Source organism: Mauremys reevesii, linkage group 1 (assembly GCF_016161935.1).
Source record: "Mauremys reevesii isolate NIE-2019 linkage group 1, ASM1616193v1, whole genome shotgun sequence".
Taxonomy (NCBI): domain Eukaryota; kingdom Metazoa; phylum Chordata; order Testudines; family Geoemydidae; genus Mauremys; species Mauremys reevesii.
Window position 1 is genome coordinate 140,125,560 of NC_052623.1, and position 18,334 is coordinate 140,143,893.

General features: G+C 45.2%; 1 protein-coding gene across 1 annotated transcript in view; it reads left to right on the plus strand.

Moving 5' to 3' along the window:
• GRPR (gastrin releasing peptide receptor) overlaps window positions 1-15,435 on the plus strand; it is a 35,316-nt gene extending 19,881 nt beyond the window's left edge. Inside the window, exons 2-3 of the mRNA XM_039517023.1 lie at window positions 9,334-9,685; window positions 14,735-15,435. Of these exons, the coding sequence (XP_039372957.1) occupies window positions 9,334-9,685; window positions 14,735-15,127 (745 nt within the window). The 3' untranslated portion in view covers window positions 15,128-15,435. The remainder of the gene's footprint in view (window positions 1-9,333; window positions 9,686-14,734) is intronic.
• Window positions 15,436-18,334: the final 2,899 nt, after the last annotated feature.

Consider the following 18,334-nt stretch of genomic DNA (forward strand, 5'->3'; position numbering starts at 1 on the left):
CTCCAGGAATATGTCCAACCAAAACTGGCAACTCTAGTGAAGAGACAGATACTTAGAGAGATCTTAGTACCTTCTATTCATCTCCAGCCATGGTTTTTAATTCTGGCAGGTATAACAAATTCACAAGATCAAAATTTAAATAAAACAGACTGTGCATTGGAGAGAGTCAGTTAGCCACTGCTCATGAATAGTGGTGAGACTAGGAAGTGCTCTCAGTGAAACACAACAGAGTATTGTATGTGTAGCTATTATCCTGCTTTTAAGGCTACAGCAGGGACTACACTGGGTCAGGTTTCATTAGGCAGATTCTTGCCTTGTTCAAATTTGAGGAAAATTTCATCTTACATAATTCGGTTGGACAGAAGTTTATTGGCATTTAGAGTCAGTGGGCTGGGGAGAGCTGGGTGCAGCTCACAGGAGAAGATGGATCATTTGGATCCCCTGGCACAGATTAGAGTAGCCGTGTTCTGAACTATGCTGGCTGCCTGTGACCCTTCCGGGCTGTTCTAGCAGCCAGAGATCGCCACGGGTAGGGACATTCTGGCCAGGACCCCTTTGAAAAGTCCAGAAAAAAGGACTAGTGTTGAAGCTGTTGGAGCAGCTCTTTGCCATCCTCCGGGGTGCCCTAGGGAGGGGGAATTGTGAAATGGCTAGCTAAGCTGGCTTTACGGCAGCTTTGTACTGCTGCAGCACTGGCTCAACGTCCAGCCCTATGTTGTTACTGCTTTCCCAGCTTAGACTACGTATGGTGCCTTAAGAATGGGTTTTAAAAGAGTAATTGATTTTGTTTAAAGCCTCATCTATGATTTCTTTGTCCTGGCAGAGAATAGGATCCGAGACACATAGAACTCAGGCAGCCATCCCGCATATGAGCTCATTAGTGTCTTCTCTGTGATTCTCTGTCTAATATGTACAATGAGTACAGAACAGTTCAAAGTCTGAACAGTAGCATAGGTCAGTCTCATTCATATTTACAATTGAATCAGCAATCCAGGCTTTTTCCTCTGTGCAAATTGACAACTTGGAGTGCTTGGCACTGACAGTGGTTCCTGACTAGCACCCAATTTTATGTGATTGAGTCTTCAAAAGGCATGTTCTCCTTTCACAATGTTGGCCTTTATTGTGGCCCATGAATCATCTCTTGCTTTCTGGGAATTTCTTTAGGCGTTTTTCAACTGAAAAATGTCAGTATCACACAATAATTAGGGATATTGAATTTGAGAGCAAACTATGGTAGCAGCACCAGCAAGGTGGTGGCTAGATTTGTTACTGAGAGCTGAATGGTGCCGTATGATGCACACCTCAAGCTGCCATTGAGTTGAGAGGGCTTGTGTGCTTGTGTATGTATGTATATAATGGCAGGATCAGGCCCTTAGAGAGAGAGAGAGAGTGTGTGTGTGTGTGAGAGAGAGAGAGAGAGAGATGACAGGATCAGGCCCTTAGTCTCACTGCATGGATAGCAGAGAGCACATTGTATTAAGAGCTTCAGTTAGGCCCTGCTTCAGCAGGGTACTTAAGCTCATGGCTAACTGTCAGGATTACCACTGATGTTCTGTTTGAAGTGAATGAAACTACTGTGCCCCAGGAATCTCTTAGTGCCAACTGGCAAGGGGCACAGAGGGGATGCACATGGGTTACAGGAATCTTTGCTGCCCTACCCCTGAGCCCCCTTCTGCACCCCAAGCCCCTCATCCCTGGCCCCACCCCAGAGCGCTCACCCCCCTGCCAGAGCCCTCACCCCCCGCACACCAACCCTCTGCCCCAGCCCTGAGCTCCCTCCTACACTCCAAACCCCTCAGCCCCACCCCTGCCACACATCACCACCATATTGGTGCACATAACAAAAGTCATTCCGCACATGGATGTAAAAAATTAGAGGGAACATTGATCTCTACCAGGCTTGGTTGAAAATGCTGGAGAGACCTTTGGGGGAGAAACTTCTTTAGACAGGAGGTTAACCTAACCTGTTAATTAGGTTTAGTCTCTAGAAAGAAAGCAGGTTATGATTTTGTTTTACAATAAACCTGGCGATCCTGAGTGTATTGTGACTTTGGGAACAGCTGACCTGGTAATTAGGTGAGTGTCCAGTGGATAAGGGGCGGAGCACTGCAGGGAATGCTCTGAGGACTCAGAGGTTGGTGTGTGCCTATTGCTACCTGTACAGAGAAGGCAAGGCCTGTGGAGGCTGGTAGGCAGTGCTTGTGCTGCCAGAGAGCTGATCCACAGCAGGCACAGAGAAGACTGCTCCAGGCTAATCATGTCTCAGGCTCTCTCTTTCTACTACATCCCCCAAAATATGTGGCATTAGTAGCCACGGAAGCAAATATGTTGATTCCTGTACTTTTACCCATCCATGGATTTGATCCAATGTCTTCCCACTAATTTCAGTGGAAAGCCTCCCATTGGCTCAATTGTGCATGAAGTTAGGGACAAAAGGAGCCCCACCATGGTTTTCAATATTATTTCTGGACATTCAATGTTGTATAAAAGTGCTTTTGGACAATATATCACTGGCTGCACAGCAGTCAATGTGGATGTGTCTGTAGATATTTTTGGGTAGAGACCATTTTGAACCTAGTACTCAGCTCTGAAGAATGTTTACCTGTTGAACAGGTGACCCAACAAACAGGATGCTATAATGCTGAGTGACAATGAAAGATTTAGAAAAAGCCTTCAAGAAATGTCACTGAATTTGTCTTTCGGGGGTAGAAATGGCATCCAAATGGCTACCAGTTATGCCACAAGAGGTTGGCCTTTATTACAAAATGAATGTTATTGTGATCGGTCGATGTGATGCTGATCATAGCTGATCTGCCTGTGTAGAAGAGGGAAAATCTTGATTCGCCTGGTGTCAGCTTAACTCGATTCTTCACAACTGTCTGTAAACACGATAAAATGTCCTGGTGATGATGACAAAGCCTGAGGGGATGAGTTTTGCTTGCAGGGGAGTAGCATGAGCTCTGCAGTATGTGCCATTCAGTACAATCGTTAATAATACACATCACAAGGGACTACAGATGCCAGCCTCGCGGTTAGTTGGAAAAAAGTTGATATATTTGCTACTGACAGGAGGAGGAAAAGATAAATTCATAGACTAGCAGGTGGACATTAGACAAATTCCTACCATGCTTAAAATACCATTTGACCCATCATATAAAAATGCCTAAGTAGAAGAGCAGAACTAATTGCCATTGAAGTCACAGATATCCTGAGGCAGATCTTGAGATGGAGACAAGAGGTTTTTTAATTAATTATAAACCGCATGATTGATTAAACATCCTCAGCAGAAATCTCTAAAGAGAAGTGGAGAGGGGAAGTGGGGGGGGGAGAGCTGATTCAAGCTCAAAAGCAAATGAGAAGTCATGCTATTTCATTCTCTAAAAACTTTGTGCTCACAGACCACACAAATATCTTAACATACTCTGCATAACATCGCCAATGGTGTAGCCCTAGCACAATGCACCAGTTAACTACTACAACCCTGACATATAACCAGTTCCTATGAATACAGGCTTGTATTACCTCATGTATAGAATAGCTTCCTATATAGAACAATTCTTCTTTGAGTGCTTGCATTTGTACATGACACTGAGGGGCGGCTCCAGGCACCAGCATGCCAAGCGCGTGCCTCGGGCGGCAAGCCACAGGGGGCGCTCTGCCGGTCGCTGCAAGGGCGGCAGTCAGGTTGCCTTCGGCGGCATGCTCGCGGAGGGTCCGCTGGTCCCGCGGCTTCAGCGGACCTCCCACAGGCGTGCCCCCGAATCCGCAGGACCGGGGACCTCCCGCAGGCAAGCCGACGAAGGCAGCCTGCCTGCCGTGCTTGGGGCGGCAAAATACCTAGAGCCACCCCGATGACACTGTAAGTGTACGCATGTCATACACAGTGTGCTGTAGAGTTTTCCCCAGTGACACACATGGGGGTGGCCCCATCCACTGGCAAGCTCCTTGTGCTCTGAAGTGAGGAGCTTGCCAGTGAGAATCACCCTGCCCTTCCTTCTGTTCCTTCTTACCATCCGTGGTCAGAGCACTGGGGTTCCTCACAAACAAAGTTCTCTTCTATGTAGTGGTTTTTTTTCCCCATTGTTTGACATTAAAAAAAAAAAGATATGTTGCTTCTTTACTTGTAATTTTTTTAATTCTATTTTTTTTTCTGTCAGGAGGGCCTCCGGGCCCCTCCCAGTACTGAGGGAGCCTATGCCAAGGTCCCTGGGGCCTAAACCTTGTGTGAGCTGCAGAGAGGCTATACCTATTTAGTGACCCTCATTCACGCTTCTGCAAGTGCTTGGGTGATGCTCACTTTGGAGATAGATTCTCCATTGTCATGGTTTTAATATCAGGTCAACAAAACAGAGAGGAACGTCTCATTATATACTTATGGAGGTCACCCATAGACCAGCATCAGAACCCTTCAGTCACTGAAAGATTATTCTTTGGAGATTCCTTCCCATCTTGCTTCCCCAGCCCTGCCAGCAGACCACAGCCAGAGGAGATCCCCACCACCAGGACCATCTTCTTTGAGTCCCAGGACTCTGGAACAGCCCCAGACTCAGAAGCTTAGGAAGAAATTGGTATCCAGTTCTTCAAAGTCCAGAAAATGGGACTCCTCTATAAAAGGTTGGTCCAGTACCTGTGCACCCTTCAGCTTTGCACTTTCCAGTTCCAACTCACATGGACAGACCTGAGCCATCAACTCCAGTGTCCTCTCAGGGACTGTTGAGACTGGCTACCACATCATCTGCAATGGCTCCATCATCCCTTATTCCAGCAGGTCAGTAGCCCATGTCTATTCCAATACCAGTGGCCTGTGCTGCAGCCAGAGGCTTGTTGTGCCTGTCAGTACCACCTTCACCCTTGCTCTGGGCCCAGGACCCTTGTCAGGGCTCAGTGCAGCCATCGGTACCAGAGTACTCTAGTTAGGCATCACCGCCCTCAGGCCCAGTACTTGCTCACTTCTCTTGTTCAGTACCAGTTCCTCTACACTGCATGCTGCTGGTAGCTGGGAAGCTGTCTATGCTTCCTCTGGTACTGCATGCTTGACGCAGATCCAGATGAATCACCAAGAATCCCATCCTGGCTGTGCACCACCCTGGCTATTAGATTCCTCAGATTCCTCACTGGAATTTGAGGTAGACTAGGATATCCCTGTACTGACAGTCTAGAGCTCAGTCCCATTCCCATACTCACCACTGGGATTCTGAGAGGGCTTCAGCCAGGGATTGGGACACTTCGGTCAGGCATGCTTGGGGCCCATTGCCATACGAGCCCCCTCAATGGCTTCACTGGTTGCCCTCAGGGATGCCTCCTGCAGCTAGATCTACTTCACCACTCCCCCATACAAATAGCTCCCTCCTGAAAGTTCTTTCTCCAGCCCATACCAACAAACCAGTCATGGTCAGTACTGATTAGCCTTTGGACTTTCAAAACTCAGGACTTGCCGGAACTGGTTCTGGAGCAGCAATCTGTCCTGGTACCACATAAGCAATCTTGGAAATTGTCAAGCTTTACCTTTCTGGCAGGCATCATCCTCATCTCCTGAGGAGGCCCTGGTACAGGAGGCATTCTCCCTGGTACCAGATTACCTTAAGATACACCAGGAGCTCCTGGGCAATCTCTGTGGAGATTCAACTGGAGATTGTGGAAGAGGATACTCACAAACTTTTTGATATTCTCCATCCCACAACAGCAGGGAAGGTTGTCCCTGTCCATAAGTGTCACAATTGAGCAAAACAATTTGGCAAATACCTTCCTCCATTCTGCTGGTGGCCAAAAAGAATGGCACATAAATATCAAATTCCATTCCAACAATTCAGGTACAGGCAGGCCACTGTCTGTTAGAGGCTCTGTCTTCTCAATATCCTGGGCCTGAAACTGAGCAGTCTTTAGTGCATATTCAGAGGATAGAGCTCATCAGGTCAATTCTGGATTTGATCTTGGCCAGGGCTTTCCTGCCTCTTTCCAGATTTCACACTATATTGGATCTCTGTGCATCCCTCAAGAACCGTCCTCAGACCAATGTGAAGAATTCTCCCACACTCAGGTCATGTGGTAGCATGTCACCCCACACACCAGGCTGTACATCAGAGCTTTGCAGGTATGGCTCAAGTAGGTTAATCACCCTCATATTCATTATCTAGATGTGCTAGTGTGCATCCTGGATAGCATACTATCATCTCTGACCTGGTGGATGAGTCAAGACAATTTGTGCAGGGGAGTTCCATTCTCTCATCCTCCACCCTCTTCCTACCATGACTGGTAGTTGATGTCTCAGCTATGGGTTGGGAAGTGCATCTGGGCAACCTTTGAGCCAGAGTTTGTGGACTGTCCACGAGGCCAGGTTACACATAGAAGTCCTCAAATTGAGCACAATATTCTGTACATTCAGCAGTTCCTGCCTCACATTTGGGGCAAAACTATCCAGGTGCTGAACACCACTACCACAGTCAGACAGCCTTGTCTGGAGGCAGCCAAGTTGGGGAACTGGTGCATTCAGAGCTTGGTCAGTCTCTAGGCAACACACTGCCAGGGGTTCAAAATAGCCTGGTGGATTGTCTGAGCAGGTCCTTCAGTTTGGACAATGAATGGTCCCTCAACACAAATGTTCTAGCATGGTATTCAGTGTAGGGGGTTTCCCATCTGTAGATCTGGTTGCAACTTGACAGAACAGAAAGTATCCCCACTTCTGTTCCAGGGCTGGACACACCTCAGTGTCAATGTCAGACACTTTCCTATTTCCATGGAACAAAAAGCTCCCTGATTCTCAAACTCAAGCACGATCAGGGCAAGATGATCCTTATAGCTCCAGCCTGGCTGAGACAGATATGGTAGACAGAGTTCTGCAAATTGTCCACTCATGACCCTTTATTGTTACCAATAGCCAGAGATCTCCTGACACAGAATCACGGCCAGGTGTTACACGTTATGGCATGGTTCATCAGTGGCTGAATATAGAGGAGTCACATTGCTCAGTAGTAGGTCATAAAGTGCTCCTTAACAGCAGAAAGCCATCCACAAGAGCTACTTACTTGAGTAAATGGAAATGTATTTCCATCTGGGCCACCTCCCATAATTCTGGACCATTTTGTGTAACTTTAGGAGTCAGATCTAGCCCTTAGCTCCATCAGGGCGCATCTGTCAGCTATCTTGGCATTTCACTCTTGCACAGATGATTAGACTGCTTTCACTTGCCCAATCACTACCAGGTTCCTTTAGGGTCTTGATAGATTATAGAGACCCAGCACCTTCTTGGGATTTAAATCTGCTGTTGCCTGTGCTTATTGATCATGCTCATTTAGAATCTGTCAGCACAGGTAGCCTTCTTAGAAGCCATTACCTCCATCACAAGGAGGAGAGAACAGAATGCATTGGTTACAGATCCACCCTCCACAGTCTTCTACAAAGACAAGGTTCAGCTGAGAATATATCCCAGGTTCCTCTCAAAGATGGTGGCCAATTTCCATTTGAATAGGTTTATTCACCTGCCAGTTTCCTTCCTGAACCACATAAAGACAAGCAGAGGCTCCGTACTTTGGACATTCATCAAACCTTGGCTTTTTACCTAGATAGAACAAAGCCTTTTGGTGTCTCTCCCCAGCTTTGCCTCTTTTACTGAATATATGAGAGACCACTCCATTACAACTCAGACACTCGAAATGGATCACCAGCTGCATTACAATGTGCTATAGTGAAGCAATGCCTCCTGAGAAATGCACAGTGTACTCGACAAGAGCTCATTGGAACTCAGCAGCATTTGTGGCACAATCCCAGTTATGGGCATCTGTAGAGCAGCGACATGGTCTTCGATTCATACACTCACCAAACACTGTATGCTGCATCATAGGAGCATGCCAATGTTGGGAAGCAGTCCCTCTTCTGATGAGACTCCCTGCCCTGACTCTTGGGGTAATATCTTGGGAGTCACCTAAAGTATAACAGGCATATGCAAGCACTTGAAGAAAAAAATGGTTACTCATCTTCTCATAATTGTTGTTCTTCAGGATGTTTGTAGGCATGTGTCCATTACACGACCCACCCTCCTTTCCTGATGCATCAGAGCCTACTATCGGTTCCAGTGTGAAGGAACTGAAGGGGGGAGGGGGAAACTCCACCCTTAATATTCTTGCTTCAGAGTATGAGGAGCCCAGCAGTGGGCAGAGCCACCCATATGGGTACCACTAAGGAAAACTCTCCAGCACCGGTGCATGTGATACACAGACACCTGAAGTGTAATGGACATATACAACACACCTCGAAGAACAGTTATGAGAAAGTGAGTCGCCATTTATGTTTTATTCTATGATGACCACTTATCCCCTAACTCCATAAGGATTCATTTTCCATATAATCTTTTAAAAGGGGATTGGGCAAATAAAAATATCTAGATTTTAAGTATAGAATGGGATATAAATTCCATTATCATGAGTCTGATTAATAGAATAATGTTGTATAAAACCTATATATATTATTTCCTAAATGCCATCTCTTACTTCTAATTTATACTTTAAATATATTTATGAACTGTGAATTTTTAAATGCACCTATTAAAGTCTGGAGTTCTTTTTATATGTGGCTATTTTGTTATATGGGTTTTTCATTCTACATATGAGCTTCAAATATATTTTGCTTGTGTGCTGAACTGGAAATTCAAACTTTTAAAAAAGTTTGAAATTCTGGAAGGAAAAAATGTACAGAAACACAAAATCTGTTATGCATATTTACATAATGTAGCATACAATTTCTTTCTTCATAACTTGTCTTCTATAAATCACCACATGCTATTTAATCTGGATACAATTAATTATGGACAAATGGAAATTGTGTCCTAGACCACACATAAGTAAGTAAAATAGGTAGAATGTCTGTTACAATTTTGAAAACACAAGGTCTGAGTTTCAGAAGTGCTGTGTACCCTCAACTCCAAAAGAAGTCACCACCAGCTTTTACAAACGCTTTAAGCAATATCTGGTCTAGTTTCCTTGAACAATACTGAATGAAGTTTTATACTTGTAGTAGTAGCATCACGGTGTTTATGCTTTAAAAGTACACTCATTTCTTTTACTTCTTCTTAATGCCATTTGTACCCATACATGGATTTGAGAATATCTCTGTACATGTTCAAAATCAATACACCTGAAATTGAATTAACTGGTGATAATTGAGCTGATTGCAAAATTTCAGAAATGTTAAAAATTTCAATCAGCACCGGTTGAAAACTGTTGTTGGGATTTTCCAAAATGAAAAGGGAAATCAGTGAAAGATTGGACAAAGATAAATTTGACCCAGTATGACTATTGTTCAACGTCATAGTTAGTAACAGTTCTTTCTCTTTGCTCTTAGGTATAAAGCGATAGTGAGGCCAATGGATATCCAAGCCCCCCATGCGCTGATGAAGATTTGTATGAAAGCTGCTATGATCTGGATTTTATCCATGCTGCTTGCCATTCCTGAAGTTGTGTTTTCTGACTTGCACCCTTTCTATGACAGAGACACTAACAGAACATTCATCAGCTGTGCCCCTTACCCACATTCTGATGGGCTACATCCAAAAATTCATTCAATGGCATCATTTCTGATCTTTTACATCATTCCTCTATCGGTCATTTCAGTGTATTACTATTTCATTGCTAAAAATTTGATCCGGAGTGCTTACAACATACCTGTGGAAGGAAACATACATGTTCAGAAACAGGTATGAATTTATTTTTATTTGAAAGTACATTACCCTCGTGGACACTGGAATGACATGAAGTTTGTACCATGGATAGAGAAACTTACACTGGGAGAGTGTGGATCTCTGTTTCCATTTAGTGACTGGAAATGTGTGAATCCTTTACTGCTTCCAACTAAGGTATCCACTTAAGGTATGTTTATACTGGAGATGGCCTAATTTCCAGCTCAGGTAGACATACCCTTCATAGCTTTGATCAAGATAGAGTACTAAAAATAACAGTATCTATGGGGGCACAAACAGTGAGCTGGGCTAGCTGCCCCGAGAACAATCCTGTCTGAAACCCTTGGCATGTACTTGGGGGACTAGTTGCTTGCACCAGTGTGGCTCCACTCCTATTTTTAGCACACTAGGTTGATCAGAGCTAGCACAAATATGTCTTCTTGAGCCGGAAATACCCTTCTTGCTCCAGTATTCTGCTACCCTTAGATCTTGTCTCAATGAGAAAGTTACACTTCTTTAACTTGAATTGCTTTTAAACTGTTTTAAATTAGTACAACCCCCTGTGTGGACTTTCCTATTTCAGTTTACATGTGGATTATTTCAGTCTCCCTTAAACTGAAATCCTACTTGATTTCAAGTAAACTAACATAAGCCATGATTAAACTGAAATTAGTGTCAGTACAGAGTTTTGCACCAGTTTCAATAAATCAGTTTAAATCCTCATCTTAAATTGAGCTGTGCAACTTTCTCATGTAGGCAAGCCCTTGCTACTTTAGCTCAATCAGTAGAGGCCCATGCTTTTATGTTTTAGGCTCTAAGTCTGCTGTTAGCCTGAGTGCGGTCAGTTGTACAAACAATGACTTTACCCTCTGTCAGTAACATATCTGAACTGAATTTCTTGAACCTTTAGAAATTTTTCCATCACTAGGTCTCAGGTAGCACCACATGGGTGGAAAGATGTGCTTTCAGCATATTAAAAAAGACTTATCTTACATTACTTTTGAATGTTTATAAGTCTCTCTCCCACCACTCCCACCTTTCTGCCTGTTTGATAACTGATTTGATTACCCACTAAAGTGCACTAGAAGTATAAGGAGTCACTTCTCATCTGTCCTTTCCCCAAAGGTTTGTATACAGCATTATAAAGATAGCAAAAAGTAAGTCTGCTCCAGCACAGTCATTCAATGATTTCACTCCTGCAGTGCATTCAATAGTGATAGGTCTCTGTCTTAGATAAGTGATATTGATTTCTTTATTGCATTGTTTCCTTTCTTCATAGTGCAGATGTGGGCCACAATAGCTTCAGTATCAAATTAAAGATACATTAAAAATATATATGTACAGTTCACTCATGGAGAGACTTATCCCACAGGGTTTAATTTACAGTTAGATCTTTGGGGACATTTGACTGTCATCTGGTACATGTCAATCTTTTCTGAATTCAATAGCTAATTTTCAGCTTATGCAATTAAAGGAACACAAAATAAAGTCATGACGTGCTATGCCAATGTTCTGTTGCCTGCTTCGTGCTTGCTTCTATCATGGGACAAGATCTGCTTTTTGTGACCAGCTTAATTCTCAATTTACTTATAGTGCGTTGGGATTTGACTATCTGACTCAAATCTTCCATGTGAGTAATGAGAATATAGCATTTGCCACATTGGATCAGAGCACAAAAAGTCTCAAATCTTGCCACAAGCAGTGGAAACAGTACATAATGATTGTTCAGTGCTATACATAAGGGGTGTGAAAAGCAGTGGCTGATCATACTTTGATACACTTTATAAACATTTATACCTCAAACGAGACCCATCTAACTCTCCTTCAATTTTATGAGGATGAGAGCTGGGATTCTGAATATGACTACTTAGCAAAAGCTGTGCACAGGCTAGTCTATACCAGTGTTTCTCAACCAGGGGTACGTATACCCTTGGGCAGGGAAGGGCAAACTACAGCCCGCAGGCCAGATCTGGCCCGTCAGGGCTTTCAAGCCGGCCCATCGGATTACCAGCCCCGTGGCACAGCGGGGCTAAGGCAGGTTCTCTGCCTGCCCTGGCCCTGCGCCGCACCTGGAAGTGGCCAGCACCACGTCCCTGTGCGGGGTGCGGGGAGCAGAGGGCTCCATGTGCTGCCATCTCCTGCAGGCACCGCCCCCTGCAGCTCCCATTGGCTGGAAATGGGGAACCACAGCCAATGGGAGCTTTGGTGGTGGTACCTGCAGGCAAGGGCAGCGCATGGCAGAGCGCCTGCCACACCCCACCCCTAGGAGCCAATGCTGGACATACTGGCTACTTCCAGGAGTGGTACAGGGCCAGGGCAGGCAGGGAGCCTGCCTTAGCCCCACTGCACACCATTGCCACCATGGAGCCGCTTGAGGTGAGCGGCACTGGGCCGGAGCCCGCACCCCAAACTCCTCCTTCACCCTGCACCCTCCACCCCGCACCCCAACCCCCTGCCCTGAGCCCCCTGCTGCACCCCTCCTGCACCCCAACCCCCTGCCTTGAACCACCTCCCATACTCTGCACCCCCTCCTACACCCCAACCCCCTGCTCTGAGCCTCCGCCACACCCTGTTCTCTGCACCCATCCTGCACCCTAACTCCCTGCCCTGAGCCCTCTCCTGCAACCCGCACCCCTCCTGCATCCCAACCCCTTTCCCTGAGCCCCTTTCTGCACATTGCACCCTCCTCCCCCACAACCTGCACTCCCTCCCGCACCCCAACCCCCTGCCCCAGCCCTACATTCATGGCCCTGCGTACAATTTCCCCACCCAGATGTGGCCCTAGGGCCAAAAAGTTTGCCCTCCCCTGCCCTTGGGGGTACGCATTGGTCTTCCAGGTGGTACATCAACTCATCTAGATATTTGTCTAGTTTTACAACAGGCTACATAAAAAGCACTGGTGAAGTCAGTACAAACTAAAATTTCATATAGACAATGACTTGCTTATACTGCTCTGTATGCTATACACTGAAATGTAATTACAATATATTCTAATTGATTTATTTTAGAATTATATGGCAAAATGAGAAAGTAAACAATTTTTCAGTAATAGTGTGCTGTGATACTTTTGTATTTTTATGTCTGATTTTGTAAGCAAGTAGTTTTTAAGTGAGGTGAAACTTGGGGGTACACAAGACAAATCAGACTCCTGAAAAAGGTACAGTAGTCTAGAAAGATTGAGGACCATTGGTCTATCCAAGCTAGCAGGTAACAAAAGCAGTGAAGAAACCACAGCAACAATTTAAGAGCAGGTAGTGAGAGCCCAGCATGGGCCCTAGGTATGTAACCAACTTGCTAGCCTATGCTGTAGGGTGACCAGATAGCAAGTGTAAAAAATCAGGACGGGAGTGGGAGGTAATAGGTGCTTATATAAGAAAAAAAACAAAATCAGGACTGTCCCTATAAAATCAGGACATCTGGTCACCCTACCATGCTGTGCTGTCTTCATTGATATTGTTGCCTATGCCAGCTGGAGTCAGGCATGGGTAAGTGAGCCCGTGCACAGCTTTTGCTATGTAGGCATACCCAAGTTTGAGCTCTCACCCTTCTGAGCTGAAGCAATCAGAACCGAGCCCATTACTCTGCAAGGGCCTGCATGTGCCCAGCTGCTGCACGAATATGGAAGAGCGGGGTGGCCACAAGTGGTGTTCACAACTTCAAGACTTACATGCAGAGCAAGTGGAGCTAGCGGCAAGAGCCACTCTAAGAAGGGTGGGGAGGAGGTAGGGCATGACCACAAAGCAGCGTGCGCACAGCAGCCTCTTAAGGCAAGTGGTAGTGCACTGTCTGTGCCAGCAAGTGCCAAGAGGCATTGCATCTCCCATGATGCAAGACTGTCTAGAGGTTCCCTGGGTGGAGCAGCTGTGTCTTCCTCTTTTGGATGGTGGGTCCCTCTAAGGTCTTGTCTACTCTAGGAAGATAGATATGTTTGTACAATGAGAGAGAGCGGGAGAACACACTGCATCACCCTAGTGCAGACTGGGCAGGTTGTAGCTTTACTTCGATTTAGCTGCTCGAGGTGAACCCTAGGCTCCCCCTCAGGATTTCCCCTTAAGGTTCACCTTCACCCTCTAAATCAATGTAAAAACGCAGTTTGCCCTGTCTGTGTAACACGTTAACTATTATGTGGTAAAAATACAGCTTTTCCTAGTGTAGGCCAGGCCTCAGGGTGTTTGTCCTTTCATTGCACGTCGGCCTTCTCCCATCATGGTCTGAGCTGGAAGATTGGAACAGTCATTTCTGCAATGGGCCCTGTGACATGTGGGTTCTATCTGTGCAATTTAAGAATGGTGGATGGTATTATTAAATTGTATCATGACATTTCTGTGTCCTGGAAAGCCTATATGTATGTGGATCCATCAATGCTGTCAGAACATGCAGCTGGTACTCATTAGATGAAGGACAATGGGGAATACTTAACATTAATGATGGTTGTTTGAGCATAAAAAAGTTAAGCTAAAGAGTGACTGCAACTTAGGGGGAAGCCATTTTTATCCATCTTCTCTGAGGAAGGGTTTTTCTGGAGAAGAGTTACCAAGCATAGAACAAAGAAACCCAGGTGACTAGGAGGGGTTTAAATAAGGAAATATACAAAAAGCCTGAGGGAGGAGAAAGGAAGGCTACAGGAGCTGGGGAAGAAGACTCCATGAAGGAGAAACAATGATCCCGCCTGCCGACATTATATAAGTGTATGTATACCACATGGCCCCAGGCGGTAACATATTTGCGCTCTGTGCAGTATGTTAGGTAGCCCCTACCATGGCTAATAAGTTGCTGATTTTTGGATTTCTATAGACCATGCTGGGGTTAGTCACTGAGCATTAGTTGACCTGAGTTTTATCTTTAGGATAGAAGAGATAATTTAGTTGTTTGGTTTTTTACTCTTTGGGCAGCTGACTCACTCAGTGCTAAAGTCCTCTCCAGTCCAGACTCCTCTGCATTCACTGTCTCATTCCCCCTTCCCCATCCACTCCCTTGTGACAGGAAAAGTAATTAGCTTCCAATTTCACCAGCTTTTGCCAAAGTGAGGAACATTTGCTAATCTACTTTTCTCTTGGTTCTTTTCAGATCGATTCACGGAAGCGTCTGGCCAAGACGGTGCTGGTGTTTGTGTGCCTCTTTGCTTTCTGCTGGCTTCCTAATCACATCATCTATTTATACCGGTCCTACCATTATTCAGAGGTAGACACCTCAGTGTTGCACTTCATCACCAGCATCTGTGCCCGAATCCTGGCCTTTGCTAACTCTTGCGTAAACCCTTTCGCACTCTACTTGCTCAGCAAAAGTTTTAGGAAACAGTTCAACAATCAGCTGTTGTGCTGCAGAACCCGTCTCCTCATCAGGTCCCAAAGCATGGGCAGAAGCACCACCCGAATGACCTCCCTCAAGAGCACCAACCATTCAGTGGCCACGTTCAGCCTCATCAACGGCAACCACATCTGTAATGAAGGCTGTGTATAGGGTACATGGCAGGGGTCAGCTTTGGAAACTGTTGCGCAGTGTAGTTAGCATGGCTGCCTGCTCTGCTTTGCAGGGATAATGAGTAGCATACGTGCATAGAGAAATCAACTGCATACAAGAACTTCCAGGTACTTAGGGCCTGACACTGTCATAGTGAACGCCTCATGAGATGTGCTGAACGCCTTTATTGCCCACCGATTTAATGAGAGTTGAGTGCACTCAGACCCTATAAGACCAGGCCTTCATTGGCTTGGAGTCAAATCTTGAGGTCCATAGTTTTGCCTCAGTTCTGACTCAGGCAGACTCCAACCACGATCACATAAAAACTGTGTAAGGGATTCAAAATTTGTCCCATTGTTTGCAGAAACAGCTTCATGGGTTTTTTTTTTCCTGTCTTGTTTTTTGGCTGAAGTAAACTTATCTAAATGACAAAGACCCTTTTAAAAAAAGTTAAGTGTAGATCATTTCCTAGAGCTGTCAAATATTTATAAATGTTTTGAATACAGTATTCATAGTGTAAAAAGATTTTCACAGTGTTTACTGGGGTGTGCTGGCCCCATCTGAAATGAGTAGTAGCTTGTACACTATCAATGTGAAAGCAGTAACATTTGAATAAATGTGAGTTAGAAGATGTTTACAGTTTGAGTGTGCGCATTTTGCCATATTGCAGAAGAAAAAGCACAGCACTTTGAGAGTTACTGACTACTCTGCTCTTCTCTTCGGGGTGCAAAATAATGGGGCGTTACATTATTAAATGTGTAATCCAGAATTTTAGTTGTGTTTGATTAAACATGAACAACAAATGTCAAATGAAGCACAGACGTTTTTTGTGGGGATGTATTGTAATTTGGGGGTATACAGTGAATGCCATTAAAAACTCAGGGCCTGGTCTCAAACCCATTACAGCAGCTTTATACCTGTATCTCCACTGAAATTATAAAACTGGTGGAGAATCAGGCCTTCAGTATTTTCCACTGCCTAGTGGTTAGGGCACCATGGAATCCATTATTCTCAGAATAGGAAGATAATGTGCCACAGACACTGCAGATTGCAAATCCTGCTTTAACATATGGCAAAATCCAATTCCCATTGAAATAACTGTGATACAGATCGAGCTGTACAGTTACAAACCTCTTAAAGCAAACTGGTGCAAATGAGAGCAGAATTTGACCCTTGGAGCAGTGAATGCTGAGTTAATGGTGCACCTTGTTGCGGGGGGGGGGGGAATCAAAGACAAAGAGAGAATGAAACCAGCAAAACTTGGTGGTAAATTTGTATTGAAAATGCAAAAATATAATGTAATGGTTGGGGTATAATCAGACCAAAACCGCCCAGTGCCCACTGAGTTCAGTAGGAGGTGCCTGCCTGCCTCCAAGGGTAGACATTGGATGTTCAGCAGTTCATGGCTTGGTTTCTTTCTGTTTCAGTCTATGCGAGTGTGTGTCCTCTGAATTTTAGTTAGTGAGTTATATTAACTCAGCATTCACAGCTGTAGAAACTAGTTTTGCCTGGTTTAAACGTGAAACCATAGATTGTTCTGGGATCTCATGACTAGGGCCCTACCAAATTCATGGCCGTGAAAAACACATATGATCTCCTCCCGTGTAATCTGGTTTTTTGTGTGCTTTTACCCTATACTATACAGATTTCATGGGGGAGACCAGTTTTTCTCAATTTGGGGGTCCTGACCCAAAAAGGGAGTTGTAGAGGGGTCACAAATTTATCTTTGGGTGGGGGGTCATGATATAGCCACCCTTATTTCTGCACTGCCTTCAGATTTGGGCGGCCAGAAAGTGACGGCTGTTGGCCGGGCACCCAGCTCTGAAGTCAGCGCCCCATTAGCAGCAGTGCAGAAGAAAGGGTAGCAATACCATGCAATTACTTCTGTGCTTCTGCTGGCGGTGGCTCTGCCTTCAGAGCTGGGCTCCTGGCCAGCAGCTGCCACTCTCCAGATGCCCAGCTCTGAAGGCAGACCGTCGCTAGCAGCAGCACAGAAGTAAGGGTAGCAGCACCGCAACCCTCCCTACAATAACCTTGTGACACCCACACAAAAATCCTTTTTGGGTCAGGACCCCTACAATTACAACACTGTGAAATTTCAGGTTTAAATAGCTGAAATCATGAAATGTATGATTTTAAAAATCCTATGACTGTGAAATTGACCAAAATGAACCGTGAATTTGGTAGGGCCCTACTCATGAGATTAGGCCCAGGTTTGGGAACCTTTGAGAGACTCTGGGTTGCATTTCAAGCAGTTCAGGAATTCCCAAATGAGAGGAATTAATGTGGTTTTGGATTTTGCAATATTTTCCATACTCTAGTACAGTGGTGGGCAACCTGTGGCCTGTGGGCCGCATGCAGCCCATCGGGATAATCCGCTGGCACACCGTGAGACAGTGTTTACATTGACCATCCACAGGCACGGCCGCCCACAGCTCCCAGTGGCCCTGGTTTGCTGTTCCTGTGAACAGTCAATGTAAACACTGTCTCGTGGCCCGCCAGCGGATTACTCTGATGGGCTGAGTGTGGCCCATGGGCCGCAGCTTACCCACCACTGCTCTAGTAATTAAGTAAATTCAACCAATGTGAATTAGTAAACATGATGAGGAAACTGTTTAGGGCTTAACCGATGTTGAGTAGTACCTTACAGCATAAGTAGTCCCATTGATGTCAGATGGACCTACTTGTAGATCAGGGTACTACTTAGGCCTTGTCTACGGAACTTCAGCTATATGAATAACGTAGCTAATGTTGACGTACTTAGATCTGCTTACCGCGGGATCCACACTACGCGATGTTGACTGGAGATGCTCTCCCATCGACTCCTCTTGGGCTTCTCGTTCAGGTGGAGAACAGGAGTCAATGGGAGAACGATCTGTGGTCGATTTAGCGGGTCTTCACTAGATCCGCTAAATCGACCGCTGATGCATCAATCACCGCGTGTGGATCCCTCAGTAAGTGTAGACAAGCCCTTAGTGTGAATAACCCATTAGAGTCTGGTGCTAACGGACTATTGTTAGTTTTCACCTTTCTACTGCAAGTACGGATACTGAGATCTATGAGGGCAGAAGTGGAGAGATTTGCTGTTCTGATTTAAAAATACAAACACAAACAGTTTGTTCTTCAAAAGCAAATGCACTAATTTTGGTGCACAAGATAGGATGGGACAGTACAGAGAATGAAGAGAGTTCTTTCTAGTTACAAATT